The 15,919-nt window shown below is 45.4% G+C and overlaps 1 protein-coding gene across 5 annotated transcripts in view; it reads right to left on the reverse strand.

Annotated features, from left to right (window-relative positions):
- plekhh1 (pleckstrin homology domain containing, family H (with MyTH4 domain) member 1) overlaps window positions 1-15,919 on the reverse strand; it is a 43,111-nt gene that overhangs the window by 2,403 nt on the left and 24,789 nt on the right. For 4 of the 5 annotated variants that reach the window (XM_079286337.1, XM_079286335.1, XM_079286336.1 and 1 more), the window contains 26 exons: window positions 15,380-15,442; window positions 14,307-14,456; window positions 14,139-14,222; window positions 13,695-13,776; window positions 13,107-13,289; window positions 11,946-12,697; window positions 11,307-11,385; window positions 10,124-10,215; window positions 9,827-9,974; window positions 9,188-9,324; window positions 8,881-9,069; window positions 8,617-8,703; window positions 8,084-8,242; window positions 6,903-6,983; window positions 6,504-6,683; window positions 6,298-6,409; window positions 5,113-5,225; window positions 3,421-3,597; window positions 3,137-3,234; window positions 2,859-3,036; window positions 2,323-2,478; window positions 1,786-1,883; window positions 1,444-1,585; window positions 1,201-1,343; window positions 836-965; window positions 480-563 (listed from right to left, as the gene is read on the reverse strand). In XM_079286337.1, coding sequence (XP_079142463.1) covers window positions 480-563; window positions 836-965; window positions 1,201-1,343; window positions 1,444-1,585; window positions 1,786-1,883; window positions 2,323-2,478; window positions 2,859-3,036; window positions 3,137-3,234; window positions 3,421-3,597; window positions 5,113-5,225; window positions 6,298-6,409; window positions 6,504-6,683; window positions 6,903-6,983; window positions 8,084-8,242; window positions 8,617-8,703; window positions 8,881-9,069; window positions 9,188-9,324; window positions 9,827-9,974; window positions 10,124-10,215; window positions 11,307-11,385; window positions 11,946-12,697; window positions 13,107-13,289; window positions 13,695-13,776; window positions 14,139-14,222; window positions 14,307-14,456; window positions 15,380-15,442 — 3,897 coding nt within the window. The remainder of the gene's footprint in view (window positions 1-479; window positions 564-835; window positions 966-1,200; window positions 1,344-1,443; window positions 1,586-1,785; window positions 1,884-2,322; window positions 2,479-2,858; window positions 3,037-3,136; window positions 3,235-3,420; window positions 3,598-5,112; window positions 5,226-6,297; window positions 6,410-6,503; window positions 6,684-6,902; window positions 6,984-8,083; window positions 8,243-8,616; window positions 8,704-8,880; window positions 9,070-9,187; window positions 9,325-9,826; window positions 9,975-10,123; window positions 10,216-11,306; window positions 11,386-11,945; window positions 12,698-13,106; window positions 13,290-13,694; window positions 13,777-14,138; window positions 14,223-14,306; window positions 14,457-15,379; window positions 15,443-15,919) is intronic. The other variant, XM_079286338.1, reaches the window with a different exon arrangement.

Raw genomic sequence — 15,919 nt, forward strand, 5'->3', positions numbered from 1 at the left:
ACCAAAGTAGAGCGTGGAATTCTTTTGGGAAATTGTTTTTGGTTTCGGCTTCTTTCTTTTTTTTTGAAGCGCAAATTGAGTGTAAAGAAGCGTGACCTTTCACTTTGTTTTCTCTCTCTCTCTCTCGCCGACGTTCATGAAAGCGCACGAGCAGCACCGCCCGCCAGACCAAGAATGAAATGGATCTGCACGGACCGCTGGAAATTACAGAGCCCGAGCTAACGTGGTTTCCACGTTGGAACGGCTGTCTGGCAGAGTCAAGAATGGTAAATCGGAGAATGGCCATTTTATTTTCCTGCGGATTTCTGGTGTTTGAAACGCCACAGAATAGAAATCATTCCAGACCAGCGGGTCGACAAAGCTCTGCAGCTGTGGCCCAGCACTGCACTGGTAAAGAGGGACGTCACTGTTTGAGCTCTGTACTTGTTCCAGATAAACATGGATCTCTCTTTCCATGTTTTGTGTAGTTTGAAACTCACCATTGCATAGTCCAGCACACACAATCCATCTTCATTGACCGCCAGCCACACCTGGCTCTGCTCAACAGGAGAGGGCGGGAGCGGCTGTGGACAGAGGAAACAAAGAGAGCTCGCATTACAGGTGTGACGTAAACATTGCAGCTTCCTCTCTCGGTCTTCTTCGTGGTCTAAGACTGGCCCCGCCTCGGCTTGAAAGCTTCATGGATGGGGCTCGTTAGGGTTCAAGCGCTCATATCTAGAGAGCGTGCTTGATTTCAATAAGACTTCAAATCAAGTACGTAATGCAACCTGCATCAAGTTATACAGAGTGTCACATTAAACGCAAAACAAGGAGGGAAGTGGACTTTTTTTCTTACCTTTGCGCTGAAGAGTTTGGCTCCAAATAGGGGCCATTTGCGGGCCACGGTTAGGTATATTCTCACACACTCGGGTGCACTGCACCCACGTAGCATAGACCACTTAGTGGCCAGACGCTCAGAAAGATCCCTGAGAGGAGAAGGGGAACATCGGTTAAAGTTTAAATCTCATCTGTGTAGCAAACAAGAACATCCTGCAGTGTTTGTGTCTGATCAGTTTATGGCAAAACGCCATCACTGTGTTTGTCAGACTTTATTTACACATCAAAGAAATCTGTATGAGGACATAAGGTTCTCGGGTTCAAGATTAAAAAAAAGAAAAGAAGTGAGTGTTTATCTTCACAACAGCAGTGTCTTTGTTTTACCTGAGCTGCTCTGAGCTGCAGTCCTGTTTGTAGCGTTTGGGGTAGAAGCGCTCTAAGGCCTGCAGCAGAGTCAGCTGAGATTTAGGATGAGGGGAGCCAGTAGGAGGGGAGGCAGCTGGTCTCTCCAAGTCACCATGTTCAACCTGGAAGAGGGTTAGAAAGAGGAAGAGGAGTTTAAAACATAGCAATCCTTGCTGACGGTGAGTATTTTGAATCCTCTAAATTGAGATGATCTTCACAGACCTGTGCCATGAGGGCGGCCACCTCGAGAGCCAGCTCTTTGTTCACAGGGAAGTGGCCTTGCTGAACCTCGTCATTCAGCTGGTACGCCAGCAGGAGGCGCTCTCGGTCCGTCTCTCCTTTCACCTGAGATCTGAAACACAACCTGTGCACAAATGAAAAAAAAAAGTGGTCATGATTTTCCTGGTAGAGGCTGGAATCATGAACACACAGATTCCCAAAACACGCATCACGTGACCATCTACTATTGTGTGATGCAGGTTGAGAGACAAATAATGACGTAATGAGAGATAATGAGGTGATGTGTGTCTTTGCAGAGCCCAGATGTGACGATAGAAATCCTACCTGCTTTTGTATGTTAGACGCACTATCCGTGTCCCCTCATTTTTCCCAGGATGCAGTTCCTTTAGGGCCTGCTCCCACTTGGAAATGACATCACAGATCTGTCAAAAAGGGATAGAAGTCAGTCTCCAGTCAGACGACGAGCAGTCGTTATTGTATCTATAGAGACAAACGTCCTGCATGCTGCTCCAGCTGTTCACCAGAGTTATGAATGTGGTGCGTTCACTTTCTTTGGTGGGCTGGTTGAACTTAATGTTTTCAGTTTCAGTCACCAGAATGAAAACCAAGTGGAAGCACCACTTTTATCACGATTGAGTGGAATTATATTACAGGGTAAAGACCGCATCTAAAAAAATCCAAAAGTCACCAAAATGTTTGGACAAACTTAATTTGTCAAAATAATCTTTAACTACCAACTGTTGAGCCCCTAAAATATAAAGTAACGTGAGACAAATGACATGAATAAATGCACCACAAAAGCCTCGGTGGTGTGTGGAGGTTTTCTTCCATCCACTTATGTTCAGTGACCCAGACTCTTACCTTGGCAGGCGGCTGCAGGCAGCGCTCCAGGTCTTTGCCAGACGGATCGTCAGTGAAGAGTGCAAACCCAGACAGCGGAGGCTTCCTCACGCAGATCCTCTGATTCAGCGTATTGAGGAACTCTTCCACTGTGGTGGAGCCGTCGAAACCCACCACCTACATGAGGAAAAAGAAGAACAAAAGGACACGTCTCATTCTCGTTGATGAGGAGCACCGGAAACCAGAACCAGCCATTGTCGTCCTGCCTTTCCAGTCTAAACTGTGCCGCCTATTAGCGAGAAAAGCAACCGCAGCAGCAGATTAGAACTGCAGACGCAAGAGGGATTTCTGTTTCAAGTCCCAGTGAGATAATAAAATGTGATCCAGGAAGTCCAGTTTGAGAAATAGATCCAAGAGATCGAGGGCTCGTTGGCGCCAAAACGCTTATGAAACAGGATTTTGCAACTCTGGAAAGTTACAACGAAGGCAGTGATTTTATCATCTATCAGGATGATCTCACAGCAAACACTAGAAATACAGAGTTGCTTTTGTGTGACCTGGTAGGTGTTGTTCATGAAGTGGACTGGGATGCTGAATGGCAGCGAATGGTGGTAGGGGTTCCTCAGCAGGATGGAGACGATCTCCATGCGGGAAGGTTTGGCCTCCCGCTCTCCATTCTGCACTGTTCTCTCCACAGACCTCTGACAGTACACTGCATACTTCCCCACCTCACTCCTGTGCGGGACGACAAGGGGGATAAAGGTGTAAACGATGCGCACACACTGCCTCAGATCTGATCATAGTTAGTCATGTATCAGCTATCTGGGCACCTCACCTTGGGTCAGCATTGCATTGCAGGTACTGTCTCAGGTACCAAAGGAAACGTTGTTGAGGAAGGAACAGAGCCACACACAGAGACAACAGCTGCCAGCACTACAGGAAGAAAAACTTTTATTAGGATCGTATTTTATGCATACTTTTTTTAAACTTGTGCAGCTTCACATTGCGAGTTAACGACCCCGGGTATCTCATGGTAATGTCATCAACATTTCGTCGTTGTGTTTAACCACTTTGCGCTTCACATGCATCTGTTTTGTCCTCCGTGTGCACCAGGCTGACCTGAGTCAGGGAGTAGTTGTGTGGCGTCCGGCGGTTGGTCTGCTTGATCAGCTGACAGTACACCTCATTCTGCAGCTCCGGGTGGGTCAGGCACACTTGCAATGCATTCTGGGCCAGAGAGGTGTGGTAGTCGACAGACGGAGACTCGACCAGCACGTTGATGAAGAGCTGACAGGACTGCAGAGAAGGAAAGACTTCTGCCATTCAATTCTACTGCTTTACCAGCAGGTGGAGGCAAACACACAGCAAACTACAAAATAAAAGTCTACGCCGGTGATGTTAATATTCAGGTCAGAAGAAATTATAAAAAAAGAAAAAAAAGAAATACATGGCATGAGGTCAGCAAATATGTGTGTCATCATTTTTTGTCGTAACTTTTGCTTTCATCTCTGGGATTTCTCCTCTCTCATTTGTTCTCTTGTTTGAGACAGTTGTCTTAAATCTTTTGTCTTAAATCATAGACTGGATATCAGAAGTACACGCAGTATGTCCGTGTGTTTTTGCACCGCCATTTTGAACCCTTGAGTTTGATATTTTGTCCGTCACCTTCTTGTTTTTTGGTCGTCGCCAGCTTGGCTTTTTGCAAAGTACAGCCGAACGCTGAATAAGACATTTTTAGTTAAAATGTTCGTCCTTAACTTCCATGAAGTGAAAACACACTGTGAAAGGGTTGAAGTTGTAAGACGAGAATGTGTACAACTCCCTGATCAGACAATGCTGTGGTAGCGACCTGTCAATCACAAGGTAGCCACGCCCCTAAAGCATCCCCTGCTTTATGGTCTATTTGACTCTAAATGGGACCATCATTTACTAAATGAACATCATGCTGTGATGAAGAAGACTGAAGAAGACTATAAAATCTGACTTCTTTTTGCAACCGGATGAGACGCCCCCTGATGGCCATTAGAAAGAATGCAAGTTTAGGGCACTTCCTTTTCAGACTCTTCAGTCTTCAACCAATTAAAGAGTTTTCATCAGCCTTGTCAGATTCATGAATACTTCAAAGGCAGGAAGTAGAGCGTAGCCTTGAAAAGCGTGTCACTTCCATTCACTCTGTTTCTTTGTGTGTTTTGTGACTGTTCTTTAGGGCTGGCTGCTCAAAGAGAGGGCCGATCCATTCAACTTCCTATCCCTTAGTGCAGTGACTGTAGTGGAGGGGGCGTCTGGGCGGGCGCACTGCAGGGCTACAGAGTTGAAAAGAGAGGAAAAGGATCTTCCTACAAGGTCCCCGTTCTGCTCTGATCCCATTTCTCCTCCCCCGTCTCGTGGCTTCCATTTCCATTGCTGCCACTCTCCGAAGGCCCTGACCTCCCATGTCTCGTCTTTAAAGGGGATGCCTTCCACACTGGCTGTAAACCAGAGGAACGGTTAGCCTCAATCAGAGCAGATAATCAAGGCCATTATCTCTCTCCCACACTTTGAATGAGCTGGGGCCCTCGTCCTCGAGCCTTTGATCTGGTTTAGAAGCAGGAGGGAAGAGGGGAGGAGGGCCACGGAGCGTATCCGGGAGTGGGAGGGGATAATGGGGGGGGACAAACTGGAGTAGGACGGGTGATGCCTTGAACAGACCCTCGCAGTGAGAGCTGCACAGAAAAGGAAAGATTTGGAGAAAGGGATGAAAGGAAGCGGAGACGAGCAAATGGAAACAGAACCAGAGGGAGAGAAAGAAGGGCGAGAGGAGGAGACACTGACCTTAAAAAGCTTGAGAGCTTCTGTCTGCAGAGCTTCAGAGGGCAGAGTGGTGAGAGGCGAACGCAGACCCTCCTTACAGAAGCTCAAGGCCTCGCTCCTCCACAAGGCAGAGTCTGGGAAAAGAAGAAGCGCACACACACACACACGCGCGAACACATGCACACACACACACAAACAAGATAGAGTTTCAAAACCGTAATGACTCAACAGCTGACAGTTATTCACACAGTCTGCAGAGCGGATTAAGGCCGTCAGACACTGGATCAAAATAACATGTAGCATGCTACTGTACATGTATGTATGCTAACATAGCATGCTACTGTACATGTATGTATGCTAACATAGCATGCTACTGTACATGTATGTATGCTAACATAGCATGCTACTGTGCATGTATGTATGCTAACATAGCATGCTACTGTACATGTATGTATGCTAACATAGCATGCTACTGTACATGTATGTATGCTAACATAGCATGCTACTGTACATGTATGTATGCTAACATAGCATGCTACTGAGTAAAGTTGTTTATATAGAGAGACTTAGCAAGCCTTCAGCCTTTCAGTCGATCTACTGTGAGTGTTACAAACACATCTCCAGTGTTGTCAACAAAGAACGAGCATTGTTCACGTACTTTGCAACAAAAAATATGACATTTTTGTGTGACCAGCCATAGCTACCACTGAGGACACTGAGGTTGTGTCAGAAGGTATTTTTTGTCTAAATTTGTGGGACTTTTAGGCCAACACAAAATAACTCTTAGTTAAAGAATCGCTGTCCTTTTACTGATATATCAAATACGTGTATCAACTGTCAATACACTCGATTCCTGGAAGTTCAGAGAAGAATTAAAACAGCATTTAGACGTTCATAACATTCACAAAAAGTAGTTAAATGAATAAAGTAGGAATCAACCAAATGATAAAAGAAGAGAGGACGTGGGGGTTGCATTATGGGAATTTGAATATTTTGGACAAAAACAAGTAACTTTGATATGTAATTAGTTACTTCTAAATGACATAAGAGCGCAAAGTATATTAAATTGAAAAATCTCTTCTTTGTAATGCTCAACACAAAAGGCAGTTTAGCACAAAGTACATTTGTCGTCAATTGTAATAAAACCACGAATAATAATGCAGTTACTAATGACGCCTCTTTGCTGTAGAACAGGGATTTTCTCACCCGGGTCTCCCTCTGCATCAAGGAGTTTACCAATGAGCTGCTCGTACTCTGTGCCCACTTTGAAATATGCACAGCTGCCCGCTGCCACAGTCAGGTGATACAGCCACGCATCCTGTGTAGAAACATGTGCAAACACAAATGAATGAATCCCAAATCGGAGGATAAACATGAAAACATTGATCAATTACATGAACATGTCACGTTACCTTCTCCTGCTTGGTGCCGATGAGCATGTAAGTGAGACTCTGGTCTCTTGGTTGGACCACCAGGGTGCAGTGGGAGGAGAGGAAACCTCGACTGCCTGCCTCGTAGTCCTCATCCGAATCACAGGAGCGATCCACTTCCTTTACCGAGGCCTCCCGCATCTGCAGCTGACCCAGAGGCAACTGGGAGAAAAGAAGTGAATCAGCATACAGGGAGCCAAACAAAAGATGGTCACCGTCTTTTTCTTGCCTGAGCAACATCTGTAAGCAGCCATCCTGTATTTGTGAAAAGCCTACCGTTGTGTAGGAAGGAGTCTGTATTTGTGAGGCGGTAACAATCACAGACAAAAGACAACATGAAAAGCAGGCGAGGGCATGTTAGGAGAAGGGAGTCTTGTTAACCTTGTCTTCCTGGTTACGATAGTAGTAGAAGACTTTTCCAACCAGGGAACACCACACCAGCTTAGAGTGTCCATGTTTGACCTGCAACAAGAAGACAATGGCGTAGAAAGTATCAGGACAATGTTCCAAGACTATCTGCCTGTTTTTTCTAAAAAACGTAGCGGGACTATACTTTGTATTCTTTGTTTTTTTAAAAGCTTGACAGATGTCAGTCAGGGAACTTCTACAGCTGACCAGCAGATGTCCCAAGAGTGTGCAGGTAAGTTTGCAAATCATTATTAATTAATTTTTTAACAGTCCTTCCGCGCTGGGATTCTGCTGCTGCCGCTGATAATTACACGTTACTTTCTGCGACAGACTTCTTTCAGAGACTTTCAGAAATGTGAATGGATGCCGTCGACACAAAGCCAGCTGTGCATCCCTTAAACAGGGGTCACCGGGGTTAACAGCCCCCGTCTGGACTGAGATCACGTCATGACTTGCACATCAAAGACGACGGATTTGGCGTTCGGCGAGAGGACACGGGCTGTCAGTCATCAGCCAGAGACCCATCACACACACCTGTCAGATGTTTAAGTGTCTTAACCCCACCAACAGACGACGGGCCTTGGCTAAGGAAAGGTAGAGAATAGAGGAGGGTTTGAAGGGAAGGAGCTCTCAAGCGTTCCAGCAGCTCGGCCTCACTGCCGTGTCCCGACGTGAAGGAGGTTTTCAAGAATCTACTTCAAGTGCTCCGTCAAACCCTCCCCACCCCAGTGGGTCTATTTCTGTCTGAAAGAGGACGTTTAGCCTGAAAATCTGCTATTTCTGGCATCCTCTTCAGGGGGGGAAAGCCTGGCTTATCGATACCTCTTGCATCTATGCAAGGGAAGCGGGGTAAGGCTACTTCCCATGCAAGTTAAACAGCTACAAAATGAGGCGTTTCAGTAAATACAAACATGTAAACACAAAACATTGAATTATTTCTATAGCACTGTTTGTGTGACTCCAGATGGAATAGAAACTTGAGCTGAAACAATGAATCAATTAGTAAAACGGTCGAAAATACAATATTGATGATCTGTTAATCGGTTAAGTCATCTATTTGTTCCAGCTTCTCAAAGATAATGAATATTTTCTAAAAGATTATAAAATGAATCATTAGTTGGAGGCGTTGAGCATTATACTATATAGCCACTGACCTTTGTAAGCCAACCCCTCACGGTGGGCTTGGCGGCGGTCTCCACGGTAACCGGGCTGCTGGCCTGGACTTTGAGTATGTTCTGCAGGACCCTGATCCACTCCTCCAGGATGTTGGGTGAGTCGGCGGTCAGATAGAAGGTCTTCTTCTCTGTAATCAGCTGATTAGACGAAAAAGGGAAGAAATATGGGAAAAATGCTAAGCCGAGCCCGACCGAGAGAGCATCATCGTGTCAGAGGAGATCAGAATCAGCTGCCGGAGAGCCAGGACAGCATTCCAGACCAATGCTATACCTGACGTCATGTTAGCTGCTTCTCTGGTATGCAGCAGTAACACTCGATGCTGATGCAGCGCTATAATAAGGGAGTGTGTGTGTAGCCGCATCTGCCCTCTAACAACTGTGCTACCATTTCAATTCCTTACATAGCCTGTAGACAGTGTGCAGCGTAAATAAGAGTAATGCTCTCCTTCTTACACAAAGTGAAGCACTGTTTGAATCCTTTGCTAAGAACATCAGACATGTTTACCACTCACTTGAAACGTCTGCGCTCCCTCTCCACGAACTATACGGCAGGACGAGTTCAGCTCAATCTGACCCTGAGGTTTCCTGATCACGTCACTCTGTCGAAAAACACACAAGAATCTTCATTTCTGTCAGAAACTATAATCACAAATGCCATCGCAAAGTCATCCTGCGGTAAGGTACATCTTCTTATAATCCAGACTTGACAACCCTGCTAGTGACGAGGTGTTAAGATGGTGCTCGTGCTTTCGACTGCAGCCATCATGCACGCAAACCTTTGAAATATTCGTGCAATGTTTTCTGTGCAGACAGCAAAGCCTGAGACGGAAGCAGGCGGGCAGGCTCTCACTCACAGGAGATTTGTAGTAGAGGATCTCTCCATTCCTCAGGATGAACCAGCGGCGTTTCCAGGCTTTCACCTGACTGCCCATCTTCAGCAGGTACCCCGACTTCTCCAGCATCTCCTGCAGACACAAACAGCACCGGAGTCATTCAAACACAACTGACTCATACAGGATTTGACTGATTCCTCATCACTGCATTTTGTCTGTAGCGACTACAAAAACGCAGGACTCCACTCACAGGCCCGGTGCTCTCGCAGGAATAGGAGGAGGTTCGCTGGACTTTATGTTCCGGTTCGGAGTAGTCGCTGTCCAGGGAGTAGGCGTCAGGAGGAATGGCATAATCACTCTCTGAGCTGATGGAGGACATGGACACACCTGGGGAAAACAGTTGATTGAGAGCCAGCAAGCAACAGGAGGTTCAAGGTTCAAGGCAGAAGGCTCTTAAATGGGAAACCCAGACTCTGAGATCACTATTTGATCTCATCAGTACGTTGTGTTCAATGCATTCAAGCAGGTATTTTGCATTGAGTGGTGAATATCTGTAGCCACTGAGTGTTTTCCCTGAAGCTGCATCACCTACTTCTACTTCAGTTAATGATTTCTAATGTTTCTGGGTACTTTCCGTACTTACAATGCAGCTTCTCGCGGCTGCACTCATCATAAATCCTTTTTTTAGTGTTGCTGTACAATCGACAACCCCAAGTATTACAGTACATGCTCAATACTCTGGTCCTACCTTGATGCTGATAAAACACTGGAACCAAAATGCATGGACTGTCTTAAACTCGTGTTGTCAGCAAGTTTGTCCTGAGATGATGACATTTTAGATGTACATGGTTTTCACTGTCCTGTCTGCGCTGTAATGCGTAATCTTCACCTCTCTTGATGGCGCGCGGGCTCCCCGGGACGCTGCCCTTCTTGTCCGGGAACACTGTGGAGGTCCGTAAGCTGGCCAGAGAGCTGCTGTCGTCCTCAGACCCAGAGTCGTCATCAGGAAGCGGTACACTGCTGATCTGAGTGGCTTTCTAAAAAATAAATTAAAAACCCCACACATTTGAAAGAGTATAGTTGGAAAATAAAACACCACCTAATTTAACGGCAGTTCAAATGATAGTTTCGCTGACAAGCTGCATCAAAAGTGAAGCGCAGTAATAAGAAGTAAACTTCCACTCACCCCTTTCAGTGTGGTGTAGACTGGTACGTTGATATTCTTATAGATCAACTGGGGGAACGGACCTGCCGCTGGGTATTGGGGCACATTGGACCCTGCAAACATACACAGGAAGTCAATTTAGAATTCATTTGACTCAATGTTTATATAATTATGGACATGTATATGTAGAAGGCCAATGCAAAATGTATATCCTGTAATTTAGGTTCTGTCACTTTTACTCAACAGCTGCCACAAATGACAATTACAGAAAAATGCCAACGCTAGAACATGCTGGAAGCAGCACAAGGACTCAAGAGTGATGAAGTCTGTAAACTCACTGTCTAAATATCTATAAGTAACATTAGCCACCATGAGGTTATTATGGTCTGTCGTAAATGGATTTGAACGATGGTGCATATACCGGTGTTTGTTCTTTTACAGGCGACATTGTCTTGTTTTAATTTAGCAACATAAGCCAGCCACGTCCATCGCTATATAAGCCTTCATATATACATACACATATTGCATGATAAATGACACATGATCTTTCATATACAATTAGAGCCAAGACCATGTGCTTCTCAAGAAGTGGTCCACGATCTTCATTCTGCCAGAGATCGAAATGCTCCAACAACAGATGCACCTAAAGGCGCAAACTCGAGAGTAAGCTATGACTTCATCCACAACAGCCACTTGGCAGTCAGCTTCATCTCCCTGGAAGTCAGGAAATTCAACAGTCGTAGTGCTGTGAAACCTCGCGGTCTGAATCCTGACAAAATGGATGTCGGGACAGAAAGCAAAGCAGTAATTACGCCCCAGACCACGTCCTTTCATCGCAGCTGATTAAAAAGCAGCCACTCTAAACCTCACCGGTGTGACGCTCTTCCTAGGCTCTTTAAAAAAAAAAAAGAACAGGGAAGAGGAGCTCACACCTGTACAGGTGTGTGGAGCCCGTGGGCCAGAGGAAGTGACATCAAAGGTGGCAATGACAGATCCGAACCAACCACACAGCTCCACAGCAGCTTTAGCATCGGCTGAATGACGTGTCACCTCACAGTAGTGACTCATCCGCTACACCCCCCAGGCTCATGCAGACAGACAGGCACACACAGACTCTGCATCACACTGAATATCAATGGATGTAGAAGAACAGCGGATGTTGGTGAAGAAGGAGAGGATGGCTAGTTTTCTGCAGGGCGCTCACCTCGTCCGGGGCCCCTGGCTCCAGGACCGGCCTCCGATACTCTCATTCCTGACTTTGCCACAGCGTAGATCCGACTCTCCTGCAGAGAGAACAAAGTCAGGAATATTCCTCTTCACTCCACTCAAACATTCATTATGAACACCTTCAGACAGTACAACAAGTTGGCGTTGAGATCTTTGCTGTTCACATTATTAAATGAATAGTTTGACATTTTCAGGAATGCACTTATTTGCCAAGAGTTTGATGAAGTTACACCGCTAGCAGCTGGTTAGCTTAGCTTAGCACAAAGACTAAAAACAGGGAAACGGCTAGCCTGACTTGGCAACTGGTCAAATAAATAGTCACACAAATAGCCCGCCGGAAAATGTTGGTTTTACACTTCAGTTTGTGTGCAGATGAAACAAACCAGACGTAACACGTAAATTATGATTTTAGCTAACTGTTTCCCTCTGTTTCCATTCTTTGTGCTAAGCTACGCTAACCAACTGCTGGTGGTAGCTTCATGTTTACCATACACACATGAGATTGTTATCATCCCTTATGTAATTCTCCGCAAGAAAACAAATAAGCGGATTTTCCCAGAATGTCAAACTATTCAGCAGGAGCAGGAGTTGACGAGATAATACTGGTCTCTCATACCCATGAAGGGAAGCGGTGTAATGGGGGCGTTGGTGGTGGATCTAGCTGCTCCAGTTCTTCTGGTAGTCCCACAAAGGAGACTCCATTCGGGCATGGCTCCTCTGACCCCGACCCCTCCACCACGCCGTCCATGCTGTCAGGAAGCCCATCGTCAATGTCGGTTTCTTCCACCACCTGCGAGAAGGGCGAGGTGGCGGTGCCTGTGCTCTTGAGGGTGGAGGAAGTGGAGGACGGGGTCATGATGTCTATGTTAACGTTGAGGTGGTGGAGTCTGTCCAGGCTGGGCTGCGGCTGGCTGTAATGCTTCTTGACCAGCTGGATGCTGTCTCTCGGGGTGAGCGGAGTTCGTACTTTGGGGAGCGTCATGCTGCTGCCTGACTGGTGAACTGCAGGATTCGGGAAGGGGTTGTTAGTGGAGGGGGAGCGCGACAGGTGCGGGCTTTTGGGTGTTATCCTGAGGGACGACTCCAAGGAGCTCGGTCCGTGGGCCATCTCGTAGGCCGAGGAGGAAGAAGAGGAGGACGAGGACGAGTGAAGGCACTGGGAGCGGAACTTGCTGTTGAGCTCATCGGAGGAGTTGTCTCTGTCAGAGCACCCTGACAGACCCTGTGGGCCCACTGGGAGCTCTGGTCCACTTATGGAAACTGGGCTGCTGGGACCCTCCCTGCTCCGACCCAGAGAGAGAGCATCACGGGCCCCAAGGTCTCCGAGACTAATCCCCTTACTGGACTGTTCAGGAGCCCTTTTCACATCTGAGGAGACAAATTATTAACAATTGAGGAAGCATTCATACCACATCGGAAAACAATGAACAGCAGTCCATTTAATAAAAAAGCAGAATTTCCCCCCCAGATGTTACCACAGGATTGCCACTTCATTTATATTTCTTTAAGTTTGTCACTTATTTAAACTAATGACAAACATGTTAAAAACATGACAAAAGTTATAATTCACTATAATATATATACTATAATATATACACACTGTCCCAGTAGTTTTGGAAGCAATGGTTGCAGACTGGATGCTGGTGGGGCTACCAATCCGTCCATCACTGCCGGTTCTGTTCCAGTTACGTGATCAGCCAGACTTGAATTAAAGAACACGGCCTTTGCTTCAAAAGCTTCCTGCTTCCCATCCCAAGATAATACAAATGAAGCTCACCTGTCTGCGAGGTCTTGATATTAGAGGCGGCCCCTCTGGGACCTGCCTGTCTCCAGCTGTCATCTTGGGCAGGTGGAGTGCCGGGGCAGCTGGGAGGAAACAGCGGACTGCCGGGTACCAGGTGGGTATCCATCACAGGGGAGGTGGCAGGAGATCCAGAGGATGCAGGTTTCTCCAAGAGAGCTGCAGCAGAAAGACACCGCCAGCAACTCAGCCTCTTTCCCACCGGAGCTCTGGGAATACACTCTGTCAGATACATTAATTCCCTACACGACCTTTTACTGTTCTACTGCTGACAACATACTTATACAATACTGATAATATTATAATCAAGAAATACAATGCAATGCCTGAATATAGCAATGTATAAATGAATGTAAATCAAATCATTACATCTACTTTATGAATTCTAATCTGATGCTGAACTACTATGTACTACCAGTACATCACATTTTAATCTATTCAACTGTAAATTAATTAGTTGTATTAATTTGTTTTGGGGATAAAATAACAAGCCTAAAAATACATGAAATAAGACATTACAGCCTTTAATTCTTTTTAAATGTCATTGCTTCTGTTGGTATTCACCTTGCAGTTTGTCCTGCAGCAACATTATCTCTTCTGTCTGCTTCAGGTTGGCCATTTTCAGCAGCTGGTTCTCTTGCTCCATCTGCAGAAAAACCACATATATATATATATACACATACAGTATATATATATATATATATATATATATATATATATATATATATATATATATATATCTTAAACGACAACTGTAAAACATATTAAATAACGTGGTTTTGGAGTACCTGATTTTAAAGCTGATATTGTGAGTGTCATGTCTTAATTACAGAGATACATTTGATGAATAGGCCTTTTTAAATGATCTGGCTGTGTATAAACAGCTGTAGATGATACACGGACAGTCACAAGCGTCTCCTGTTGCCACAGGTGATGTCTCTCAGCAGAGTGAGGTGTTTCCCAGAGGCTCTTAGAATGCGCGTTGTATCTCTACATGTGTGCGCTTACCTCTTTAAGCTTAAAGGTGACCCAGTCTTTAATCTTGGCTGCCTTCTCCTCAATATTTTTTGCCTCCTGGGCTCTGACTAAGATCTGTAGTCAGAGAAAACAGGGATTATTGCAACCTACATTTCATGAACATTGGACATGTCTGGTCTTTATCTGCTCCGTCCATACCTGTTTTTCCAGCTGCACCTCTAATATCTTTATCACGGCATCTTTTTCTTGAGCCCGATTGGTCAGGTCTTGATACCTTCTGTACAACGAACTCTCCGTTTCGCTGGTTTGTATGTTTGCAGACTTCAGCTTTTCTTCCATGACGTGGATCTGAAAATGCATAATTAGGAGGAGTGAGAAAAGAAAGCTTAAATGTGCATGGTCCGCTTAGTTTTGACACTTTTGCCAACTCTGACAAGAGAAATCTGTCTAAGCCCTCAGGTAGTTCTTGTTTTTAAAGAAAGGGCACCATTAAATTACCACCTACAGAAAACACCTGGAAGCAAATGGGAGATTAGAAACGACAGCTAAAGAGACAGAGAATGAGGGATGTGTACTGTCGCAGGTTTCCTATCCTTTGGTGAAGCCCCATCAAAGGTTGACTCCTTCTTACTGGTTAAGAGTCCACAAAAAAGTCCACAAAATCCAACGGACTATAAGTGACAGTTTAGCCGTTTAAAAAGTGTGATTATATGACGGCTTGTCAGGGCGCAACTCTAACTTTCAAAACTGGCTACCAGGCCAACCAGACGTCTGCTTTTACAACATAGCTGCCATAACTTTACCTTCTATCTTGAGTAATTAAAGATAATATGCAGTTATATGCTCGCTTAATTATGAAAACGCGACATAAATGACTAAAACTGAACAAAAACAACTTAATTTGCTTCAGCGTCGTCTCAAACAGATGCATTTGTGCACAAATGTCAACACACAAACGCACTTGCTGCGTTGTCTGGTTCTGACTGTAACGGCAATATTTAAAATATCACCAAGGCAACAATTACTAAAAATGTATTTAGTTTGGGGTGCACCTTTTACAGTTTGCTGTCCCTATTTATGTGTCTGGTAAAAAGTGGTTGCTGAATTGGTTGCTAATTTCTCAAAGTGGTTGTCAGTGCAACTCGACAACTGTTACTGTCGAGCCCTGATGTGTTTCTTGCCCTGTTGGACTGTAGTTGGTTGATGTTGTGGCGTTATCCTTCAATATGTCCCAAGATGTAAAAGCTGTAGGGGGAGAAGCGCCTCTCGACCTGTTTCTCAGCACTCTCAGCCCGCCGGTCAGCCTCGGTCACCCTCTGCTCCAGCTCCAGCATCTGGACAAGAGAGGCAAGAAGAGGTTACTGTGGTTTTTAACACATCAAACAGCCGCTATTCTTCAGGAGTTACATCTAATTTAAGGAAAGACACCCCCCCACAGACCAGAACGACAGGTTCTGGCAAGACACATCCCATAACTAGCCACAAAAGGCCGATGAGACAGACAGACCAGCAAGCCAGACGACGACACAAACACACACCGACACACGCACCCACATTTAATCCTCGTTGCCACAGGGAAGACATCTAAAAGATGAATATAATGGGAGGCTTTAACAAGGAACACATTCCTAATTACAAAAAAATCTCGTTGTAAAAATAAAAGTGTATGAGAGAGGGAAAGACGAAAATATGAAATCGGTGCGAAGGAAAGCTGGTCAAGCATCAGCCAGTCGGAGAAGAAGGAGCAGCACAGGAAGGACAGTCTTCTGTAAAAACCAAATAACTGACTGTTGAACGAGGAGCGGCGCTTT

This window comes from Melanostigma gelatinosum (genome assembly GCF_949748355.1).
Source record: "Melanostigma gelatinosum genome assembly, chromosome: 16".
Taxonomy (NCBI): domain Eukaryota; kingdom Metazoa; phylum Chordata; class Actinopteri; order Perciformes; family Zoarcidae; genus Melanostigma; species Melanostigma gelatinosum.